General features: G+C 41.4%; 3 protein-coding genes across 19 annotated transcripts in view; 1 reads left to right on the top strand and 2 right to left on the bottom strand.

Annotated features, from left to right (window-relative positions):
* Nucleotides 1-17,263, bottom strand: part of LOC134812700 (phosphatidylinositol 4-kinase alpha-like) — a 75,131-nt gene extending 57,868 nt beyond the window's left edge. For 10 of the 17 annotated variants that reach the window (XM_063820222.1, XM_063820217.1, XM_063820216.1 and 7 more), the window contains exons 1-12: nt 17,072-17,224; nt 16,790-16,925; nt 16,458-16,601; nt 15,363-15,465; nt 14,944-15,118; nt 14,693-14,811; nt 14,390-14,565; nt 12,583-12,765; nt 12,084-12,131; nt 6,161-6,305; nt 5,768-5,889; nt 5,454-5,639 (exon numbers count right to left, since the gene is read on the bottom strand). In XM_063820222.1, the coding sequence (XP_063676292.1) occupies nt 5,454-5,639; nt 5,768-5,889; nt 6,161-6,305; nt 12,084-12,131; nt 12,583-12,765; nt 14,390-14,565; nt 14,693-14,811; nt 14,944-15,118; nt 15,363-15,465; nt 16,458-16,601; nt 16,790-16,925; nt 17,072-17,220 (1,686 nt within the window). In that variant the 5' untranslated portion in view covers nt 17,221-17,224. Of the gene's footprint in view, nt 1-5,453; nt 5,640-5,767; nt 5,890-6,160; nt 6,306-12,083; nt 12,132-12,582; nt 12,766-14,389; nt 14,566-14,692; nt 14,812-14,943; nt 15,119-15,362; nt 15,466-16,457; nt 16,602-16,789; nt 16,926-17,071 lie in introns of all 17 variants that reach the window. The other 7 variants (XM_063820221.1, XM_063820220.1, XM_063820219.1 and 4 more) reach the window with 2 other exon arrangements.
* Nucleotides 1-23,647, top strand: part of LOC134812705 (POU domain, class 2, transcription factor 2-like) — a 1,142,226-nt gene that overhangs the window by 358,804 nt on the left and 759,775 nt on the right. The window lies entirely within an intron of this gene.
* Nucleotides 19,724-22,401, bottom strand: LOC134812767 (dynactin subunit 3-like). Its single transcript, XM_063820329.1, has 4 exons — nt 22,276-22,401; nt 21,056-21,211; nt 20,758-20,895; nt 19,724-20,387 (listed from the first exon to the last, which is right to left on the bottom strand). Exons 1-4 carry the CDS (start codon nt 22,399-22,401, stop codon nt 20,259-20,261), a joined length of 549 nt encoding a protein of 182 aa, XP_063676399.1. The 3' UTR covers nt 19,724-20,258.

A 23,647-nucleotide genomic window follows, 5' to 3' on the forward strand; every position in this document is an offset into this window, starting at 1 on the left:
TTCATCTACTGACATTAATGGTCATGTTTTTTCCGGCACTTCTTAGAGCGAAAAGGACGGACGCCTGCATCACTTAGACCCTACCTTAAGTTAACTAACTACAAGTATATGTTATTATTTTACATTTACAATTAGAGATTCGAAAGAGAAAACTTAGAATAGAATCTTCCGTGGTTAGGCAGACCTTCCAGAATATCACTTGAGTGGATTCCAGAGTGAGTTAGGGATTACATTTATTAAGTTCGAATGTAATGAAGAACAAATTTTGCGGCCACGGGATTTAAACCAGATAACAGTTGGTGACTTATAGTTATCAATAATAATAATTCAAAGGGTAATTTAGGAGTATCAGATCGTATCAATAGTAAAATAACAATCAATAATAAAATAATAATAACACGGGTATTAAAATTAAATACTTCGTTCCCGTTCTTATATCATATCAAGATTTATATTTTAGCCAAATCATTATGCTAGTCGATTATATATAGTAATTACACAGTAGATGAACTTATTCAACTTTAGCACTTCATGAAATACATCGTCATCAGTCTGAATCGGACAACAAAAAAGCTGATCTTTTTCTAGGATTAGATAGAACAATTCGTTTACAGTTCAATACTCTGCCTTCGGCAGTTTTGACCCAAAATCGAGCACTGTCATCATGATAGGGACAAATTGATGCGGCAGGAATTCGTCTAGATCTGCAGTTGCCCTTTTTTGAAGCAGAGACACTCATTGATAAGATGGTACCGAGGCAACGAAGGGGACGTTTAGCCTTTTTTGGAACAAAGGTAGCACTTAATGAGTCGCCCTTTCGAATTGTTCGACGTTGACAGGGCTTAGAAGAATTTTTGCAGCCCGGTTGGTATGGCACAGAACCCTCGAAACAGCCGGTACCAAAAAATTTCGATCTCCGACTTTTATTTCCAAATATCGTCTTACCAAAATTACAGAACTTCGTAATAGCGGTGTTTGTGTTCATTTTCTTGTTTTTTATAGTAACTAAGTCATGAAGATCCTTGTCTTCACTTTCACTATCTGGTGCGACGAAATCTGACTCATTATCTGATTCCTCAAGTCTCTTTCATCATCACCAGGGTACAGTTCGGAAAACTGCAATGCAACACGGTTGGCCTTCGCACGAATTAAATCACTGTCACTATTCAAGTAGGACTTTTCATACAAATAAGTAAAAGAAACTGATTCAGCATTCGCTTAAAATATTCTAATTACTATTTAATTAAAGTAAATCGTAACATCAAACCATTAGATTAAAAGCAGCCCTATACCAGAGTTGAGAAATACTTGCCATGGCAATGTTCGACGATGGCATAGAAGGTACTGTGAGGAGGTATTGAAAATCCAAATTATCAAAAGCAATCAACACAAATAAAGGAAATCAATACAATTCAAATCCACGCAAACTGCAAACAAGCATGTATACTAAGTCAACTGCAAACAAGCATTTATACTAAGTCAACTGTAAACAAGCATTTATACTAAGTCAACTGCAAACAAGCATTTATACTAAGTCAAATGCAAACAAGCAAACAGGCAAGACAAGTTACCAACGTATAACAGAATGGTGCTTGGCACTCATTCCGAAACCGAGGTCCGAGCCTCTATTAGGCGAATATTAATTCGTTTTCTCAAACGAGACTCTGGCAATCTATGTAGGGGGCTGTGAGAAACTTTATCTAGAAGTGATACTGTAGAAGTGATACTGTACAAAGTGATCATAATTGTAAATTTCTTGGACATGTTGCTTCCAAGATAGTTCAGAATTTCAATTATTTAATGACCATTAATGACCATTATTGACCATTAATGACCATTAATGACCATTAATGACAATGTCAGTTTTGACAAAATTCCATCTACTGACATTAATGGTCGTTGCAACCCCCCCGTTAGGAGTGTTGGGTGTTAGGAGTGTTATGTGTGAGGAGTGTTGGCCGTTCGCGTTAGGAGTGTTGGGTGTTAGGAGTGTGGTGGGTGTTAGGATAGTGTGAAGAGAGTGTTAGGAGGGTGTTATGCGAGTATTAGAAAGGTGTTAGGGGTGTTAGGAGAGTTTTGAGGTGTTAGGAGTGTTGGGGTTAGGAGAATGTTGGGTGTTATAAGAGTGTTAGGAGGGTGTTAGAACAGTGTTAGGAGAGTTTTGAGGGTGTTAGGAGTGTTGAGGTGTTAGGAGAGTTTTGAGGGTGTTAGGAGTGTTGAGGTGTTAGGAGAGTGTTGGGGTGTTAGGAGTGTGTTGGGGTGTTAGGAGAGTGTTAGGAGTGTTGGGGTGTTAGGAGGGTGTTGGGGTGTTAGGAGAGTGTTGGGGTGTAAGGATAGTGTTAGGAGTGTTCACCTCAGGGTGTTAGAAGGGTGTTGTGTGTGTTAGAAGGGTGTTAGGAGAGTGTTGAGAGTATTAGGAGTGTTGGGGTGTTAGGAGAGTGTTGTGTGTGTTAGAAGGGTGTTAGGAGAGTGTTGTGTGTGTTAGAAGGGTGTTAGGAGAGTGTTGTGTGTGTAAGGAGAGTGTTAGGAGTGTTCACCTCAGGGTGTTAGAAGGATGTTGAGGGTGTTAGGAGAGTGTTGGGAAAGTGCTAGGAGAGTGTTGAGGGTGTTATGAAAGTGTTATGATAGTGTTGGGGTGTTAGGAGTGTTAGGAGTGTTAGGAGTGTTGGGGTTAAGAGAATGTTGGGTGTTATAAGAGTGTTAGGAGGGTGTTAGAACAGTGTTAGGAGAGTTTTGAGGGTGTTAGGAGTGTTGAGGTGTTAGGAGAGTGTTGAGGATGTAAGGAGAGTGTTAAGAGTGTTGAGGTGTTAGGAGTGTTGGGGTGTTAGGAGAGTGTTAGGAGAGTGTTGGGGTGTTAGGAGAGTGTTGGGGTGTAAGGATAGTGTTAGGAGTGTTCACCACAGGGTGTTAGGAGAGTGTTGTGTGTGTTAGAAGGGTGTTAGGAGAGTGTTGTGTGTGTTAGAAGGGTGTTAGGAGAGTGTTGTGTGTGTTAGAAGGGTGTTAGGAGAGTGTTGTGTGTGTTAGAAGGGTGTAAGGAGAGTGTTAGGAGTGTTCACCTCAGGGTGTTAGGAGAGTGTTGGGAAGGTGCTAGGAGAGTGTTGAGGGTGTTATGAAAGTGTTATGATAGTGTTGGGGTGTTAGGAGTGTTAGGAGTGTTGGGGTTAAGAGAATGTTGGGTGTTATAAGAGTGTTAGGAGGGTGTTAGAACAGTGTTAGGAGAGTTTTGAGGGTGTTAGGAGTGTTGAGGTGTTAGGAGAGTGTTGGGGATGTAAGGAGAGTGTTAAGAGTGTTGAGGTGTTAGGAGTGTTGGGGTGTTAGGAGAGTGTTAGGAGAGTGTTGGGGTGTAAGGAGAGTGTTGGGGATGTTAGGAGAGCGTTAGGAGAGTGTTGGGGTGTTAGAAGGGTGTTAGGAGAGTGTTGTGTGTGTTAGAAGGGTGTTAGGAGAGTGTTAGGAGAGTGTTGGGGTGTTAGGAGAGTGTTGGTGGTGTTAGGAGTGTGTTGGGGTGTTAGGAGAGTGTTAGGAGAGTTGGGGTGTTATGAGTGTTGAGGTGTTAGGAGGGTGTTAGGAGAGTGTTGTGAGTGTTAGAAGGGTGTTAGGAGAGTGTTGTGTGTGTTAGAAGGGTGTTAGGAGAGTGTTGTGTGTGTTAGAAGGGTGTTAGGAGAGTGTTAGGAGAGTGTTGGGGTGTTAGGAGAGTTTTGAGGGTGTTAGGAGAGTGTTAGGAGAGTGTTGGGGTGTAAGGAGAGTGTTGGGGATGTTAGGAGAGCGTTAGGAGTGTTGAGGTGTTAGGAGAGTGTTGGTGGTGTTAGGAGAGTGTTAGGAGTGTTGGGGTGTTAGGAGGGTGTTAGGAGAGTGTTGTGTGTGTTAGAAGGGTGTTAGGAGAGTGTTGTGTGTGTTAGAAGGGTGTTAGGAGAGTGTTGTGTGTGTTAGAAGGGTGTAAGGAGAGTGTTAGGAGTGTTCACCTCAGGGTGTTAGAAGGATGTTGAGGGTGTTATGAAAGTGTTATGATAGTGTTGGGGTGTTAGGAGTGTTAGGAGTGTTCAGGGTGTTAGGAGTGTTGGGGTATTATAGGGAGAGTGTTGGTGGTGTTAGGAAGGTGTTAGGAGTGTTGGGGGTGTTAGGAGAATGGGGATTGCATTATATGAGGGAGTAAGAAAAAACAAAAGTCCGAATTGATTTGTTGATTTCACAAGTCGCTTTGAAACCACCAGACACCTCTAGGGTTTCTAAACTGTACAATATTTTTACTGACACAATGAACATTTATAAAGACAGCAGTTCACGACTACAAATGTTATTCTGCACGTCCAATACATTTTACATAGTACAGCAAACTAATGTCATGTAGTACGGTGAAGGAAGCACACTCAACAATAATATACAAATCTACTTCTACATAATAACAACCCGAACACTAAACTATGCATATTTGATGGAGGGAATACAAAAACGATGGGCAATTCTTTTCCAACAAATTTCAGCGTTTACTAACTCACAACTTCACTTTCTATTTCTGTTAATGGACTGTATTGGGAATCGTTGCTTTTGCTGCTCAGAGAATTAAATAGTCTCGGGCGAGAAAAATCCTGAATAAAATTTTGATTCGTATCTTAACCTTTTTAGGCAAGTTCTCGGCTGAAAATCTGTGCTGTAAGTCATTACATCGAGCGAAACGTTCAGTAAAATATACCGAACTGAATTTTAGACAGATATTAAAAGTTTGTCAGTAAACATTAAAACTGTCACAGTGTCACAGTATGTAACCTGTAAAGATAAAGAGCGATGGAATTGTTTGATGGTCTTGTATCTAACTGTCGCAGTCTTGTAACGATGTGTCGTTGTCTGTAGAGTTACGTTGGTCGGGTGAAAATGTTACATGAATCATCTTCAGATCAACCATAGCATGATGGTCCGGTCTACCCAGGGACACAGCAGATATCGGATCTACATACTGTTTACGTACGTAAACGCGCGTGCGCGCGAAAATAAGTGTACTTTGATCATATAAAAAGACAATGTCGGCTAGTAAATAGTTAAGATTTCACACCCAGTCTTCAGGGAATCACACAGAATGTGTGATATCTGGCCGACGTGACAGTGTCTGTCATATACAATGAATTACCTGGTTCCTGCTGCTGCTAGTTATTGAGGGCAAAGAAATGTAAGATATAGTGCTGGTCGGTTCCTTGTCGGTCAGTGAGGTTTTAGTCTTGTAGGTGTTGCTGAGTGTTCTGACACGCTAGGTTGGCGGAGGTGAGTCACAGGATTGTTTATTTTAATATCATATTATTATAAGTCACGGGATTGTTTATTATATCATGTTATAAAGCATTATAACCTCACCAGATTGTTATAAACACTTTAAATACAGATGAAAAGAAACAACTGATACGCGAAATATCGAACAGAAACAACTAACACTTATCATGATATATTTCAAAACCTGAATGTTTTACCTTGTTGGATTTAGACTCAGGGAAGGCCTTGCTAGAGATGTGCATGAAAAGAGACAGCACCTCAGAATAGCTCTTATCATTACCGTACAGCAGTATGTCACCTAGTTGCTTTATCATTTGGGTGTCCAGATGGGAGGGTGGGTTACAAATCTTGTGTCGGAATATTTGTATCACCATCTTCACCGTCTGAGAGGATTTGAAGTAATAAATTTGGAGACGCTTGAATTGAGGACAGTTATATTGTCATCCAAATTTATATATATGATAGGTGATATGAGAAAAATGATCATAAACTGATTTAGTTAAATGCGAACCTCAAAATCAGAGAGATTAGTAGCGATAGCACCAAGTACTCTGACAGCATTATTGGAGATAACAAGCTGATTGTCTTGGTCTCCAATTATCAGCAACTGGTTGCTGGCACTCGACAGAAAACCTGTAAATATTTCATTAGATGCTTATCACAACTTCACAAAGTTTAAACTTGGCTTTACAACAACATAAGAAAAACCGCCCTATTAACCGCCCAATATATTATAAAGTGAACACGCTTTTCACAGATTAGTGGTAATCAATCCATCCACAAATCACAGTTTATAATTCACCTGATAAAATACTTTAAATTGGATGGAGATAAGTTACCTTGACATAAATAGTTACTATAGTTACTATGGTTACTATAGTTACTATATAGTATTTATAGTTACCTTGACATAGCTGATGATTTGTCTCATGAACAGCTGATATGACCGATATTAAACTAGATATTATCGCTTTACGAAGGGTATCTAGACTCGTCGTGTACACGTTCTCTGCTTTGGGACGGTTACTGCGTCGCATGTAGGCTGTTCTCTGAAGATAAGAATACGTGTTAATTCTCATGACAACTGTACGGGTAAACACTAAACAGCTTTCTGGAAGATCATGAGAAGATAAGAGATTTGGTTAAATTAACACAGCTTGATGAGTTGCTGAGTAGAGAACAATTCAACATATTATCTGAGAACTGGGTTATAAACAATAGTGACTATAGTTACTATGGTTACTATCTAGTTACTATAGTTACTATACTGGGTTTGGTTAAATTAACACGGCTTGATAAGTTGCTGAGTAGAGAACAATTCAACATATCTGAGAACTGGGTTATAAATAATGAACCCTAAAATAACTAACAGCATTCTCCCATGTTACTCTCCAAGAAGTGATGTAACTGCTTATTAGTGTCCATTACTAAAAGATAACGTGCAAGGTTGACGGAGTAACCAGATCTTATTAAGGGGGCAGCCGGCAGGGGGGGGGGGGGGGGTCCCTTAAATCACTGCCATGTTAACTAGTTTAATAGGTAATAATATGGCCTAGTATGCTGGGATGTTATTTCTACATCCGGCCACCTTGGTCTCGACTCTCGTTTTATTGGGACTATGTAGTTGTTGTTGTTGTTGTTGTTGTTGTTGTTGTTGTTGTTGTTGTTGTTGTTGTTGTTGTTGTTGTTGTTGTTGTTGTTGTTGTTGTTGTTGTTGTTGTTGTTGTTGTTGTTGTTGTTGTTGTTGTTGTTGTTGTTGTTGCAGTATCATCTCTTAACAATCTCTCCGATATGTTGGAAATTCCCTCCGAACCGAAATCGATTTCCACTGTTTATTTTAACTATGGAGTAGAAGGATCAGCATTGATTAACCTAATAGCTTACAAAAGGAATTACTAATTAGTTTAAAATGTTTACTTAACCATTCCGTGGGTCAAGACCAATCGTTTTCTTACCACAAAGTTACCTTTGTAGACCAACAAGTGGTTCGTTCTGTGACTCGTTTATTTGTTTCTTAATTATCTGACGATTCCCTTGTTCTAGTATTGTTTTGCAAAAGATGTGATAACTGTTTAGTTTTAGCGGTTGTAGTAAATAGTTCCTCATGTTAACCTTTAAGAGTTAGTAACTCGGTTATAGGATGGTCGGTTTATGCCCAAATAAGGGTAAAATAATTGTATCTGCGTGTAATATTACATAGAGTAGATAGCATAGTTTCTAAAGAATGTAGATACTACATATTTGCTAAGGAGTGCCGTTCAATCACCAGCTTCATCACCTGTTACCGAGATACAAGAAGGAACAAAATAAACCATTCTCCGATTGCATTTCTTTCTTAACACAATTGCATTCGGTTGTATAAGTCATAACAGCGTCAGCGTCAGTGCGTTTAAACAGGTGTACTTCAGTTTAATATACAGGACTAGTCACTACAGTTAAATAGATTGAGCACAGTGATGTCAATCAGATTTATGTCACCACTTGTTTTACCCTGGTAGTACCACTACGGCACTTTAACCACTGTTGTACCAGGGTTACCCAATAACTTACTCGCTTGCATATTAACTAATTAACTATCAATTAGTTGTAAAACATTTGATAACTTCAGCTGTTTTAATTAAGTTTTTTAAATCTCGAACGCAAATTTGTGAGACATTCAAAATTATTGAAAGGTATTTCGTGAATTCCCTTTTTTGGTTGAAAATGTAATATGATATTAAAATTATCCAGAAAGCAAGTTTTTAGTCTAAACCAAGCTCTGTATGTTGCTTTTAACTCTCTTACATCTGGTCAACATATTATCTCACTGTGTTTGAATCTGTTCTCTCAATATCATTGGCATGATTTATGAATATACTTTACATTATTTGTATTATTAATTAATTGTTATTATTATCTGACTGTTATACTTCGAAAATGTTTTAACAACAAATTACTCCAAGACAATGAACACAGCAGATATAGCGCTAGCAATTGTATGCTTCGTTTGCTTTGCTATAGGAACTCCAGCCAATGTAATCTCACTTAGGTACTTCCTGAGGAAGACACACACAGTCCCCACCTGTATTTACATAGCAGTCACTACTCTAGATACCTTCACTTCCATCATGGTACTCCCAGTGGGTTAGTCAACTGTTCATATTAAGATATTAATGAGGCTTTTTAGTGTCTGCAAATTCTTTTAAAGACTTGAAAATATGGAAGACATTTATTTTACCATAATATTACTTTTTTAATGAGTAAATATTCATCCAGTTGAATATTTAGGGGCTGAAATTCAATAATTATAGATTTATAGATTAATTATAGATATTATTATTATTATATTATTAAGTAGTATAGTAGTAGTAGTAGTATTAACTAAACTTTCTCGCAGGTCTGACTCTAGCAGGTAACAGAAACAGTCTGATGTTCTCAAACAAAGTGTTTTGCTCAGTTTGGGGTATCACCTGGGAGTTTATCCCTTACTACACTGTCTTCCTAGTCTTCTGTCTCAGTGTCCTCCGAACTATCGCTCTTCTTAGGCCTCTCACTACTATCTCTAAGAAATGTGTGGTGGGTGTTCTGATTGCTTATGCAGTTTTCCTGATCTTACGTCAACTTATGGGAGTTTTTCTGGGGTACAGTAATTATCAGTTTGATGAGAATTCTGGGTACTGTTGGAACTACATTTCCAACCAAGATTATCAGGTAACCAGTATTACAACCATTACAAGCATATTTAAATGTCTTCACTCTTCAAGTTAGAGTTACATTGGGGGCGAGAGGCCACCATATCGAGATTAAAGGACAGATGTTTCATATCTTTAGTAAATTTTTAACTATTTTCTAATCGTCATCATATTATATTATTATAATCATGACCAAACCACTGACTCAGGTATCAGACGTGGTATTCTCTGCTGTACAAGTTACATTCCCCATAATACCCATCATAGTCAGCTGTATAGCCTCAACACTAGCAATCACTCTCTCCACTAAAACCACCAAAACTTCCCCCTCTGCCACCAAGATGAAGAAACAAGCAACAATAACCATTATCCTCGTCACTCTTGTGTATATCCTGTTCAACATCCCTGCTGTTATCAACTATACACGGTATGTTGTAGCAGTGTACCTCACTGGGGAGGACTTCCTGGCTAGTGATACCAGCACTAGTGTCTTCTTACAGAGGTATATCTGGTTGCTTGTGTTTGTAATGACAGTGGCTATCAACTCACTGGCTAACCCTGTTGTGTACTTCATGAGGATGAAGACGTTTAGAGCTGAAGCTTTGAAGATGCTCACAAAGAAGGGTGGCAGAAACACTAGTAAAATGTAACTTTTGTTTTCCCACAGAACTGCAGAACAGTAGAAACCCTTAATTTGCAATATTGTAATTGACTGTACTTGTAAACACGTTAATTGTCTTAGCAACTGATAAATTTGAAGTATGAGACTCTACCAGGAAGTTTGAGACTTTATATTATTTGAGACCCTAGTTTAATTGAATGTCCTTCGAAGATTTTTGTTACTGATACTGTTTATTCATTTAATCTTTTTATTTCGTTTATAATTTCTTAATTACGGATTCTTTTAATTCGTTCAAAACACAATTATGGAACGTGCACGATTCTCAGGCAAAAGAATTGATTAATCGACTTATAAATTATTTCAGAGGACAGAGGGCGGACCTCATGTTTAAAAAATGTTTTTAAACAATTCTACTTTTCATCTATTCGAATTAGTTTTGGACACAATAATTACATACTTAGAGTAATCTTCAAATTTATGATTTTCCCTACAACATAATTACAAACATTAAAGCTGACACATTTGGGTTGGCTATTGCTCAATTTAAATATAATTCTCACAGTGTTCAATATTGGCACATTGCATCTTTTTGTCGTGATAATTTGTCAGCATGACTGAACAAATTCCAAAGCGGGCACAAAACGCTAGCCTCTAGCTCCAGCTTTAGCCTCTAGCTCCAGTCGCACTGGCTTTTTAACCTATAATTTGTCGGTGATGCACTCTGTTGATTCGATTCTTGCTGGGATTTGTTTCTTTTGTTTTGTTGTAGGCATACCAGCTAATGTGATCTCTCTCAAGTATTTTCTGAGGAACAATTTCTACATTTCAACAAGCATTTACATTGCAGTCTCTGCCCTTGATATTCTTACATGCGTTATGGTTCTTCCTGTAGGTTCGTATCACTATTATATATATTATATATTATTTGTTATTTCAACCTTCTTTTAAAGGAGAATCCTTAGTTTAAGATCGCGTTTTTGTGGTTGTTTTTTTAGTTGTTTTTGTAGTTGTTTTTTGTAGTTGTTCTTGTGGTTGTGGTTGTTCTTGATCTTGTTGTTCTTGTAGTTGTTCTTGTGGTTGTTCTTGTGGTTGTTCTTGTGGTTGTTCTTGTAGTTGTTCTTGTTCTTGTAGTTGTTCTTGTAATTGTTTTTGTAGTTGTTCTTGTTTTTGTAATTGTTTTTGTAGTTGTTCTTGTAGTTGTTCTTGTAGTTGTTTTTGCGGTTGTTTTTGTAGTCGTTCTTGTAGTTATTTTTGTTGTTGTTTTAGTTCAAGAACTTGTTGTTTTTATTATCAAATTAACGAATAACACTCCATAATTAAAGATAACTATTAACTAAACTTTCTCGCAGGCTTGACTCTAGCAGGTAACAGAAACAGTCTGATGTTCTCAAACAAAGCGTTTTGCTCAGTTTGGGGTATTACCTGGGAGTTTATCCCTTACTACACTGTCTTCCTAGTCTTCTGTCTCAGTGTCCTCCGAACCTTCCACCTGCTTAAACCCCTTGTCAATGTGAAGAGAAGGACTGTTATTGGTAGTATGATTTGTTATGCAGTATTTCTGATGGGGAGACAACTGCTAGGGGTAGCTCTGGGGCACAGTAACTATCGGTTTGAGAAGGAGGCCGGCTACTGTTGGAACCAGATTAACAATACCAAATATCAGGTATAAGTTATAACGGCTACTGTTGGAACCAGATTAACAATACTAAATATCAGGTATAACGGCTACTGTTGGAACCAGATTAACAATACCAAATATCAGGTATAATGGTGAACTTGGCTATGGTATATAATTTGATAACCATCTAATACAGCTTGCTATCTGATTCCGTAAAAAATCAATAAAATGTTTAAAATTAAAATAATATTTTATTTCTCCTTCTATTTCAGATATCAGATGTAACATTCTCCACTCTTCAACTAGCCTTCCCAATAATCCCAATAACTGCCAGCTGTGTTACCTCAACTGTACTAATGATATTTTCATCCCGTACGACCAGAAGCTCTACAGTCATCACCCAGATGAAGAGGCAAGCAACCATCACCATCATCATCGTAACACTCGTCTACATCATATTCAACCTCCCTGTCTTCCTCAACTATACCAGATACATTGTTGCAGTGTATCTTGGAGGTAAAGATTTCCTTGATGGTGACAATTCTAACCAGTTTCTACAGAAATATATTTGGTTGCTGAATTATATTATCACGGTTTCTCTAAACTCGCTAGTTAACCCACTAGTGTATGTTTTGAGGATGAAGAGGTTTAAATCAGAGGCAATGAGGATGTTTAAGAAGGAATGCTGTAGCTCCCACGTGAGGATACGAGTGAGAATCCCTTCCAGCAGAACAAGTAACCGATTCATTACAATCGGACAACGTACTCAAACTAGAAAAACAAGTGTGAGCGAGATCCACAAACTCCCAAACCAGAATGTGAAAAAAAAGAAAGTGTTAAAAGTCAGGATCAAGAAGGTACATCAAAGGAACAAGGTAACCAAGGTAACATTTACCCGGAACTCAGAGTAACAAACCTGGGGAACCTTGATCTTCGTATGGACAAATCGGAGTAGCGATATTGCCTGATTATTAGAGACGTTTTATGTATTCAAGCTTTATATTTCCGCCTAAATCTTTATAATTATGGTGCAAATATAATAGTAATGAACATAATATTATGTCAGGACAGACTTTCTGTTAAATGAAAGGCTTTAAAGTCTAACGACGCTAATACAACAAACTTGTTAGGCCAGCCCTACGAGCAACAGGATTTTCAAATTGATCTGTTTATTAAGGGTATGAATCATGATGTTGTTTAATGTTTGCTTAATATTTACTATCATTATCTAACGATAATTTAATAAACAATCTGTTGTAACAACTATTTCTTCAATAATTGTTGCGCTGTTATTTATTAGTGTCTAATATACTATGTTTACAATCATTACTGAACGATTATAAAATGAACTATCCGTCATAATTACTTCTACAACCTCTATTGAATTAGATAATTTACTCATGCAAGATAATTACCTGGAAGTTAGAAGACTGATGATCAGCAGTTGACCTAGAGACGGGCTCAAGACAGCTAGCAATGTGTAACAGTGATAAGTTGGTACTCGGACCAAACAGCATCTGTTTGTAGATCTCCATAGCGTCGTCTACAAAGAGAGGGAACCTGTTGGTTAACAGACCTATGTTCTTTACACAGCTTACCTGGGGAGGCAGAAGTTAGAGGATACACAGCTTACCTGGGGGAGGGAGGGGTTAGAGGACAGCTTACCTGGGGGAGGGAGGGGTTAGAGGACAGCTTACCTGGGGGAGGGAGGGGTTAGAGGACAGCTTACCTGGGGGAGGGAGGGGTTAGAGGATACACAGCTTACCTGGGAGAGGGAGGGGTTAGAGGACAGCTTACCTGGGGGAGGGAGGGGTTATAGGATACACAGCTTACCTGGGGGAGGGAGGGGTTAGAGGACAGCTTACCTGGGGGAGGGAGGGGTTAGAGGACAGCTTACCTGGGGGAGGGAGGGGTTAGAGGACAGCTTACCTGGGGGAGGGAGGGGTTAGAGGATACACAGCTTACCTGGGGAGGGAGGGGTTAGAGGACAGAGCTTACCTGGGGGAGGGAGGGGTTAGAGGACAGCTTACCTGGTGAGGGAGGGGTTAAGGTTAGAGGACAGAGCTTACCTGGGGGAGGGAGGGGTAAGAGGACAGCTTACCTGGGGAGGCAGGGGTTAGAGGACAGCTTACCTGGGGGAGGCAGGGGTTAGAGGACAGTTTACCTGGGGGAGGCAGGGGTTAGAGGACAGCTTACCTGGGGGAGGGAGGGGTTAGAGGACAGCTTACCTGGGGGAGGGAGGGGTTAGAGGACAGCTTACCTGGGCCGGGGGAGGGAGGGGTTATAGGATACACAGCTTACCTGGGGGAGGGAGGGGTTAGAGGACAGCTTACCTGGGGGAGGGAGGGGTTAGAGAATACACAGCTTACCTGGGGGAGGGAGGGGTTAGAGGACAGCTTACCTGGGGGAGGGAGGGGTTAGAGGACAGCTTACCTGGGGGAGGGAGGGGTTAGAGGATACACAGCTTACCTGGGGAGGGAGGGGTTAGAGGACAGCTTACCTGGCGAGGGAGGGGTTAGAGGACAGAGCTTACCTGGGGGAGGGAGGGGTTAGAGGACAGCTTACCTGGGGGAGGGAGGGGTTAGAGGATACACAGCTTACCTGGGGAGGGAGGGGTTAGAGGACAGCTTACCTGGTGAGGGAGGGGTTAGAGGACAGAGCTTACCTGGGGGAGGGAGGGGTAAGAGGACAGCTTACCTGGGGAGGCAGGGGTTAGAGGACAGCTTACCTGGGGGAGGCAGGGGTTAGAGGACAGTTTACCTGGGGGAGGCAGGGGTTAGAGGACAGCTTACCTGGGGGAGGGAGGGGCTAGAGGACGCCAAATTAAGTTTAGTTTGAAAATGTTGCTCCGAATAATAATATAATGCTCTAGTGATGAGGAGTGAGGACTCCTGATAACATGAACAATATAAAACAAACAAACAAACAAACAAACAAACAAACAAACAAACAAACAAACAAACAAACAAACAAACAAACAAACAAACAAACAAACAAACAAACAAACAAACAAACAAACAAACAAACAAACAAACAAACAAACAAACAAACAAACAAACAAACAAACAAACAAACTAACAAACTAACAAACTAACAAACTAACAAACTAACTAACAAACTAACAAACTAACTAACAAACTAACAAACTAACAAACATGAACAATAATATGACGTTGTGTTAAGAAGACCCACCCCCCCTGCCCCCTTAAGAGAGTGACTCACTCGAAGAGGAACTCGCAGAAGATCAGGAGTTTTGAGGTTAACAGAGGTGTTGAAGAGGTTGTTCAGTTTCTGATAGTGCTGATAAACAAATGTCTCGGTTATAAGCAGTGTTGTCACGTCCAGACACTCACACAGAGCCGAGATAGCAGCTGTACTCACACAACTTGACCGAGATACTGGGGAGGGAGCTGGGGTTAGAAAGGGAGTTGGATAGTCAGATTATTTTAAATAGTATCGTTTCATCTCTGTTAATTTGATAATATCGTTCAAAATTAAGACGTATCTAATTTAAAACTGGGTTACCTATATTTTGTTGCTTGAACTTTGGATACATCCGAGCATTTTCAACATCAATAAAAGCTTGAATAGCTGTGAATATGCTCAAAAGCAGATCTTTGTCTTCAATCGAATCGATCTGAGTTCTGAAATTGAAGAAATTATAACATCAAACAGAATTAGATACCTACGTTCAACTAATTTGCCTATTTACATATAAAATCGGTTGACTACGTTCAATATTACATCTTCCTCAATAGAAAGTGAAATGAAGGTACCTGAAGAGCTGAAGAAGTTTATTAAGGAGCTTGTGAGGGAGTGTCTCCATAGGATGCGGAGGATGAGACCTGGAAATAGAGAGCCACGTGTCTGCTAAGATAGTGAACTCGTCACTTCTTAGCAAGTTCAGAAGGGAGGAGGTTGTTAGGGAGATTATCTGCTCACATACTGATCCTGCAATATTACCGTTAGATAGTGCGTTGCTTATATTTCCTTCTATTATACAAATGTCCTTACATCTCCTGCTATCCACTCAAAAGGATCATAATCGACAACAGATCATACCTTTTAGACAACAACTTATATCAATCAGTTGTATTTATTTCAAAAACGATTGCGCACACGTGATTAGCATAATCCAGTAAGAATAGTAAAGTAAAATAATACAAAGTAAAATATAACATGGTAGTGATCGTACCTGGATTATCTTGAAGATATTTGCCCATACCGTCAATCAGGCCCAGAAGAGAAGGGGCTGAGAAATTCAGCAACTTCTCACTGTCTCCCTCCTTTACCAGGTCCTAAAATTGGGGGTTCAACTTTTTGTTCACAATGATATAATATATTTAAAATGATATCTAAAATACGATCTTACAATTGAAACCCAATTGAAACCCGTAGTATGATCGGTGGCCCATGTTTTATAATGTTAATTTTTAAGAGTAGCTGATAACTTATTATGACTCACAATGTTGAGGACAGTGCCGAGTAATACTCACAATGTTGAGGACAGTGCCGAGTAGTACTCACAATGTTGAGGACAGTGCCGAGTAGTACTCACAATGTTGAGGACAGTGCCGAGTAATACTCACAATGTTGAGGACAGTGCCGAGTAGTACTCACAATGTTGAGGACAGTGCCGAGTAGTACTCACAATGTTGAGGACAGTGCCGAGTAATACTCACAATGTTGAGGACAGTGCCGAGTAATACTCACAATGTTGAGGACAGTGCCGAGTAGTACTCACAATGTTGAGGACAGTGCCGAGTAGTACTCACAATGTTGAGGACAGTGCCGAGTAGTACTCACAATGTTAAGGACAGTGCCGAGTAATACTTACAATGTTGAAGACAGTGCCGAGTAATACTCACAATGTTGAGGACAGTGCCGAGTAGTACTCACAATGTTGAGGACAGTGCCGAGTAGTACTCACAATGTTGAGGACAGTACCGAGTAATACTCACAATGTTGAGGACAGTGCCGAGTACTCACAATGTTGAGGACAGTGCCGAGTACTCACAATGTTGAGGACAGTGCCGAGTACTCACAATGTTGAGGACAGTGCCGAGTACTCACAATGTTGAGGACAGTGCCGAGTAATACTCACAATGTTGAGGACAGTGCCGAGTAGTACTCACAATGTTGAGGACAGTGCCGAGTAATACTCACAATGTTGAGGACAGTGCAGAGTAGTACTCACAATGTTGAGGACAGTGCCGAGTAATACTCACAATGTTGAGGACAGTGCCGAGTAGTACTCACAATGTTGAGGACAGTGCCGAGTAATACTCACAATGTTGAGGACAGTGCCGAGTAGTGTCTGTATACACTCAGTAAGAGACGAGTAGACTTGTTCCTTGTTCTGGTTTACTTGTAACAGAGTGTTACATATCTTACTGCACAGCAGGAACGCTACATACTCCTCCTCTAGCTTTATCTGGGGATAGTATTGAATAGTGCTTAAAACGGGGGTAAGTACTTAAAAGGCGCTATGGCACAGTGAATAGTGATATGTATCCACAAAAAACACAGTCGAAGCTCATCCCATCTCCTAAATGTAAAGTGTAGAAAAGAAAAGAAGAAGTAAAATCCCGAAAACGAGCACATTAAACATTAAACATTAACCTGGTTTTTGGACAAGTTCCAGTGAAGTTTAGGAATACACTTGACAAGGGAGATAAAGTAGATCCCAAGTTTGTCATGGTGGCTCCCTCCTGACCGCGTCAAGTAGCTTGCTGAAGCGCACACAGCAATGTGTTGTCTGAGGGAAGATACTACGTTAGTGAAGTGGAAACATAACAAATACTTTAGATAAGTAGCATACTTGCCATCGCAACTAGACTGATTCCATATTCTTCAAAAGAATCTGATTAAAATAACATGTTTCAATGTGAACGACTAGCTCACCTAAGAGAGACGGTACAGGGAGACATGTCTACCCGTGGACACAGAGCAATAATGCGCTGTATCTGTTTCCATGGCACGTCAGGTAGCTGGACTAGCGAGTCTACTAGGTGAGAAAGGGAGCTCTCGTAGAACTTGTACCCATGTGCCATGCAGCCTCCTATACAGGGGGGGGGGGGTTAGTTGCAGCCTCCTATACAGGGGGGGGGGGGGTTAGTTGCAGCCTCCTATACAGGGGGGGGGTTAGATGCAGCCTCCTATACAAGGGGGGGGGGGGGTTAGATGCAGCCTCCTATACAAGGGGGGGGGGGTTAGTTGCAGCCTCCTATACAGGGGGGGGGGGGGTTAGTTGCAGCCTCCTATACAGGGGGGTTAGATGCAGCCTCCTATACAGGGGGGGGGGGTTAGTTGCAGCCTCCTATGGGGGGGTTAGTTGCAGCCTCCTATACAGGGGGGGTATGGATGCAGCCTCCCTATACAGGGGGGGGGGGGGTTAGTTGCAGCCTCCTTACAGGGGGGGGGGTTAGTTGCAGCCTCCTATACAGGGGGGGGGGGGATTAGTTGCAGCCTCCTATACAGGGGGGGGGTTAGATGCACCTCCTATACAGGGGGGGGGGGGGTTTAGTTTGGCAGCTCCGATACAGGGGGGGGGGGGTTAGTTGCAGCCTCCTATACAGGGGGGGGGGGTTAGTTGCAGCCTCCTATACAGGGGGGGGGGGTTAGTTGCAGCCTCCTATACAGGGGGGGGGGGGTTAGTTGCAGCCTCCTATACAGGGGGGGTGTTAGTTGCAGCCTCCTATACAGGGGGAGGGGGGGGTAGTTGCAGCCTCCTATACAGGGGGGGGCGGTTAGTTGCAGCCTCCTATACAGGGGGGGGGGGGGTTAGTTGCAGCCTCCTATACAGGGGGGGGGGGTTAGTTGCAGCCTCCTATACAGGGGGGGGGGTTAGTTGCAGCCTCCTATACAGGGGGGGGGTTAGTTGCAGCCTCCTATACAGGGGGGGGGTTAGTTGCAGCCTCCTATACAGGGGGGGGGGGTTAGTTGCAGCCTCCTATACAGGGGGGGGGGGGGTTAGTTGCAGCCTCCTATACAGGGGGGGGGGGTTAGTTGCAGCCTCCTATACAGGGGGGGGGTTAGATGCAGCCTCCTATACAGGGGGGGGGGGTTAGTTGCAGCCTCCTATACAGAGGGGGGGGGGTTAGTTGCAGCCTCCTATACAGGGGGAGGGGGGTTAGTTGCAGCCTCCTATACAGGGGGGGGGGGTTAGTTGCAGCCTCCTATACAGGGGGGGGGGGGTTAGTTGCAGCCTCCTATACAGGGGGGGGGGTTAGTTGCAGCCTCCTATACAGGGGGGGGGGTTAGTTGCAGCCTCCTATACAGGGGGGGGGGGGGGTTAGTTGCAGCCTCCTATACAGGGGGGGGGTTAGTTGCAGCCTCCTATACAGGGGGGGGGGTTAGTTGCAGCCTCCTATACAGGGGGGGGTTAGTTGCGGCCTCCTATACAGGGGGGGGGGTTAGTTGCAGCCTCCTATACAGGGGGGGGTTAGTTGCAGCCTCCTATACAGGGGGGGGGGGTTAGTTGCAGCCTCCTAAACAGGGGGGGGGTTAGTTGCAGCCTCCTAAACAGGGGGGGGGGGTTAGTTGCAGCCTCCTATACAGGGGGGGGGGTTAGTTGCAGCCTCCTATACAGGGGGGGGGTTAGTTGCAGCCTCCTATACAGGGGGGGGGGGTTAGTTGCAGCCTCCTATACAGGGGGGGGGGGGTTAGTTGCAGCCTCCTAAACAGGGGGGGGTTAGTTGCAGCCTCCTAAACAGGGGGGGGGGGGTTAGTTGCAGCCTCCTATACAGGGGGGGGGGGTTAGATGCAGCCTCCTATACAGGGGGGGGGGTTAGTTGCAGCCTCCTATACAGGGGGGGTTAGTTGCAGCCTCCTATACAGGGGGGGGGGTTAGTTGCAGCCTCCTATACAGGGGGGGGGGTTAGTTGCAGCCTCCTATACAGGGGGGGGGGTTAGTTGCAGCCTCCTATACAGGGGGGGGGGGTTAGTTGCAGCTCCTCTTACAGGGGGGGGTTAGTTGCAGCCCTCCTATACAGGGGGGGGGGTTAGTTGCAGCCTCCCTATACAGGGGGGGGGGTTAGTTGCAGCCTCCCTATACAGGGGGGGGGGGTTAGTTGCAGCCTCCTATACAGGGGGGGGTTAGTTGCAGCCTCCTATACAGGGGGGGGGGGTTAGTTGCAGCCTCCTATAACAGGGGGGGGGTTAGTTGCAGCCTCCTATACAGGGGGGGGGTTAGTTGCAGCCTCCTATACAGGGGGGGGGGGTTAGTTGCAGCCCTCCTATACAGGGGGGGGTTAGTTGCAGCCCTCCTATACAGGGGGGGGGGTTAGTTGCAGCCTCCTATACAGGGGGGGGGGGTTAGTTGCAGCCTCCTATACAGGGGGGGGGTTAGTTGCAGCCTCCTATACAGGGGGGGGGGTTAGTTGCAGCCTCCTATACAGGGGGGGGGGGGGGTTAGTTCGTTAGGGTGAGTATAGGTTTATATCTGGACTGTTTGAGCTGGTTGGGGAAGTTCTAGTAGAATATACAAACTTCGGTTTCTAAAAATGTTTTTATTTTCTGTGACATCGAATGTAAAATAAGTAAAACGAAATACCCTCATAATATAAGTAGAATTGAATGATTATTTACAAAACATACAAAATGCATAAATAAGATAAACGGTAATCAAGTAGCTGAATTCTGCTCGGCCACATCTAAATCTAACGTTTAAATAAAATATTACGATAATATGTCATTCTATAACATTGATGATTTCTTGCTCACATTAAAAAATAAATACAAAAACCCACAATTTACAACATGGTACAGATCGTAGGGAAAAATTCCCAAATAGACCGAGTGGATTGTGGAATTTAGATCTTCGTTTAACACTCTATCTAAGTAATTAGTAAAGTACTCTATCTAAGCTTTCCAGTTCAATTCTCAAAGAATAAGATCGTCAAAAACATTATTCAAAGTAAATGTCAAAACTATTATTGTGCAGTATTATAACACCATGATTAAACGTTAATCCTCAATATAACATTCCTCCATACCACTGAACTCTAATCTCAATTAGTTAGTACCATGCTCTGTAGCTCAGTTAGAAGCGTTATATATTTCCCCCCTCTCCAGGTAATAGTCAAACTTCTCACTCGTTATCTTTAGCCGCCTCCTCGTGTTCTCTTAGGATGTTATCCCAGGTTACAAACTGCTCAGATAAAGTGTTCAGGATTTCATTCCACTTACCTACTAGTTCGTTAATCTCCTTGTTAACCGCCTGAATTATTAGTTAATTAGTTAATAGGTAATTAATTAGTTAATTATGCGATTAATTAGAAAATAAGTATGCGATTAATTAGTTAATTAGGTAATTAACTAGTTAATTAGGTAATTTATTAGTTAATTAACTAGTTAATTAGGTAATTAATTAGTTAATTAACTAGTTAATTAGTCAATTAATTAGTTAATTAATTAGTTAATTAAACCTGCAATAACAGGAACATTTGTTATGGAATGTAAATTTAATGCTCACTTTAATCTTAATCTTAATGAGTTCCTCCACAGTGCATTTTAAGTATGCTCATATTTCATACCAATGGATATATAATTATTCAGCAGTTTAATTAAGTCTGGCGATTATAAGTTACCTCCCCATCGTCATGTAGTTTCAGACACTTCAGAGTGAGAGGTCCCATCTTCTTCTCGAGTTCGGGCACATTCTTCAAATTCCCAGGATTAACCTCACTCTTAAGATCAGCTATCTGCTTTGCATCTGATGCTGCTTTCTGGAAAACGAGTGAAAATCAATAAAAAGGTGTGTTTTTTACAGAACATATTTCCCAACATGGAACAAAAACTAATTATTTAAAAATTCAAACTTAAATACTGATTATTTGGAAATGCCCGAGTTCATGTGTGAGACTGGAGTAGGTTTGAAAGTGTTACCTGCATGCGGTTGGTACTGCCAACAACGTACTCTTGCTGAATGAACTTGGAGGGATCATACCGCATGATAAAGCCGGGGTTTGTGTAGGTGGACAGTTCGTTTAGTCTCTTCAGTAGAGCTTGTGTTTTTGGGTGCTTGCCAAGCATCTTGTCCACCTGACAAGGACGTGTTTGTTACTTGTCTCTATGTAGTACCTAGAGGCTCTTACGGGCAAAAAAACGGGGTTTCTGCTATGAGTTTGGAGACCTAACCATTAATTGGACACAATAGTATGATGTGTAAGGATCGAGAATATGTTAAGAAATATAAATATGGCCTTATAAGTCACGTGCTATAACAATGCGCGTTTTAAACTTTGACAGTCTATAACTCTTACTCTTAGGCCAATAGAGTAATTATATTCATATTTTGTCAGCAATAAGATCACACTGTTTTCTATTTGGTGTGAAAATATGAGCTAGAACAGACATCATCTCGCTGAGTTGTAGCTGTTTGAAATTGTTGATGAACGCGCGGGTGCCCATTGATAACAACTAAATGCTTTTGCGCGTAGTACGCGTCGAAAATTTGGCAAAAACGCTTGCGGAATTACAATATTCAAACTTCGATAAAGTATATGAAGTGGGTACTTCTCGGAAAGGAAAAATTGAGGCAAACACGATGTGACTATTTTTGGGTTGATTTAGTACAACTGCAGAAAATGATTCAAACTTTAAGCAAAAAAGGGCACATTTTCACCACCTTTTTGGATGTTTACCTGGGGAAAAATAGAGGGATTTGTTTAATTTTTATACCATCATGTGCGGCTGTATTTCAGCTATTTTCATGCAAATTTTGCTGATATGCCAACGAAATTAACTTGCTCAAAAGTTCAAAAAACATGGTTTTTTGGCCTATTTTTGGCCCAAAAATCGGTTTTTTGCGATTTTACCCGGGGAAAATCAGTCCAATCATCTTGAAACCGCTTTAAATCGATTTTGCGGTCAAAAATACGTCTAGTAAGGTGTATCTGGGGTCCCTAGCCTATCGAGCAGACAATGCCCGTAAGAGCTTCTACTAATGGTAAAACGACTTGTTACTGCTGTTTCTATGGTTACTGTTGTTTGATGTTGTTGTTTTTAAGTGCGATTTGGAACTTGGAGTCAAGTTGCAAGAGCAAAGATGATAATATTTCCATCTTGTAAATTTTGACAGGTATCAAAAAATCAATAATAGTAACCTTAGTATTGAGCTCCTCTAATATTTTCACAGCTTCTTTCTCCGAAGCATTTTTACCATAGATTCTCTCCAGTTGCTCCACTCTGTCCTCCAACATTGCTAAGTCTGTTGGTGTAACGCCTACCATATTGCTAACGGGGTATTATCTTTAATAAATTTGTTATTATCATTAGAATAGGATTAGTACAGGTCAGGAAGTAAATGATTTTTGGGATAATATCCGGTAGTAGAGACTAAGTAGGACAAGTGAAACTACTGGTTGCGTTTTCTCCTAAACAGTAGTTTCACTTGTCCTACCTAGTCTCTACTACCGGATATTATCCCAAAAATCATTATCTTATCATGAGACTGATAAACAGCGAACCTCTCCAAGATATTTCTTCAGGAAGCAGACACTGCAGGTAACCCAGAATTTATAATGACATACTAATGAAATGAGAAATAACGACAAAATGAAACGAAAGCCACTCATTAATAATACCAAAATATATTATACTATCGAGTAAAATTTGATTTATGTGATAATATGTGCTATAAAAGGTACAATAAACAAGTAACAGCCTACTGCAATAAAACATCGTAAAACACCGAACACCGGACCTGTAGTTAACATTTGAATATTCCGGGATATATAATATTCTATATACAATTACAGTACTATATTTATTTACACAATGTGCAAATTCCAAAATTGGTCCGACTCTAAATTAGTCTGTGTGTGTAATCAGTGTAGCTTGTGTTGCAAATATCGAGCTCTCTTATCTTTTGTAAATTTGCAATAAGTTCAGTTTGCTGCTACCGTGTAGTTTACCTTTGCGTGTGTACTTGTACATTACTATACAAGTACACTATGGGGGATGACCCAACTTTGACCCGATCCCAGGAGTTGATTAAGGAGTTCAACTATGATCAACAGGAAGATGTGGAAGGCTGTGTTGCACGCTGGTCCGATAAGTTAGAAAAAGACCTGCATATGGACTACCGTGAAATTGACTACGAAAGTCGTGAAAAGATCAAGACTAAGGATAAACAGACTCTGTCTGGCTGGATTGTGGATGCAGTAGACCTTGTTCGTCGGCAGAATAGTCAGATGTATCTCTTGAAGGAGATCATCGAGTGCTTCAAGACGGAAGCACTAGCAGACAAAGAAAAGGTGATCAGACTGCAGGGCCAGCTGCTGATGCAGAAGGACGAACAACTACAGTTGCTTAAGACGTCTGTTGAGGAGACAGTCCAAACAACGGTGGAGTCAGGGATTCAGAACTATAGTGCAGCTGTTCAACAGAACAGTGCAAGTGGTACGGTCTGCAACAGTAAAATCCTGAAGAAGGTGATGAAGAGTGTGGCTGCAGAGGAGGACAGGAGCAAGAACC

Source organism: Bolinopsis microptera, chromosome 3, assembly GCF_026151205.1.
Source record: "Bolinopsis microptera isolate Bmic1 chromosome 3, MBARI_Bmic_1.0, whole genome shotgun sequence".
Lineage (NCBI taxonomy): Eukaryota > Metazoa > Ctenophora > Tentaculata > Lobata > Bolinopsidae > Bolinopsis > Bolinopsis microptera.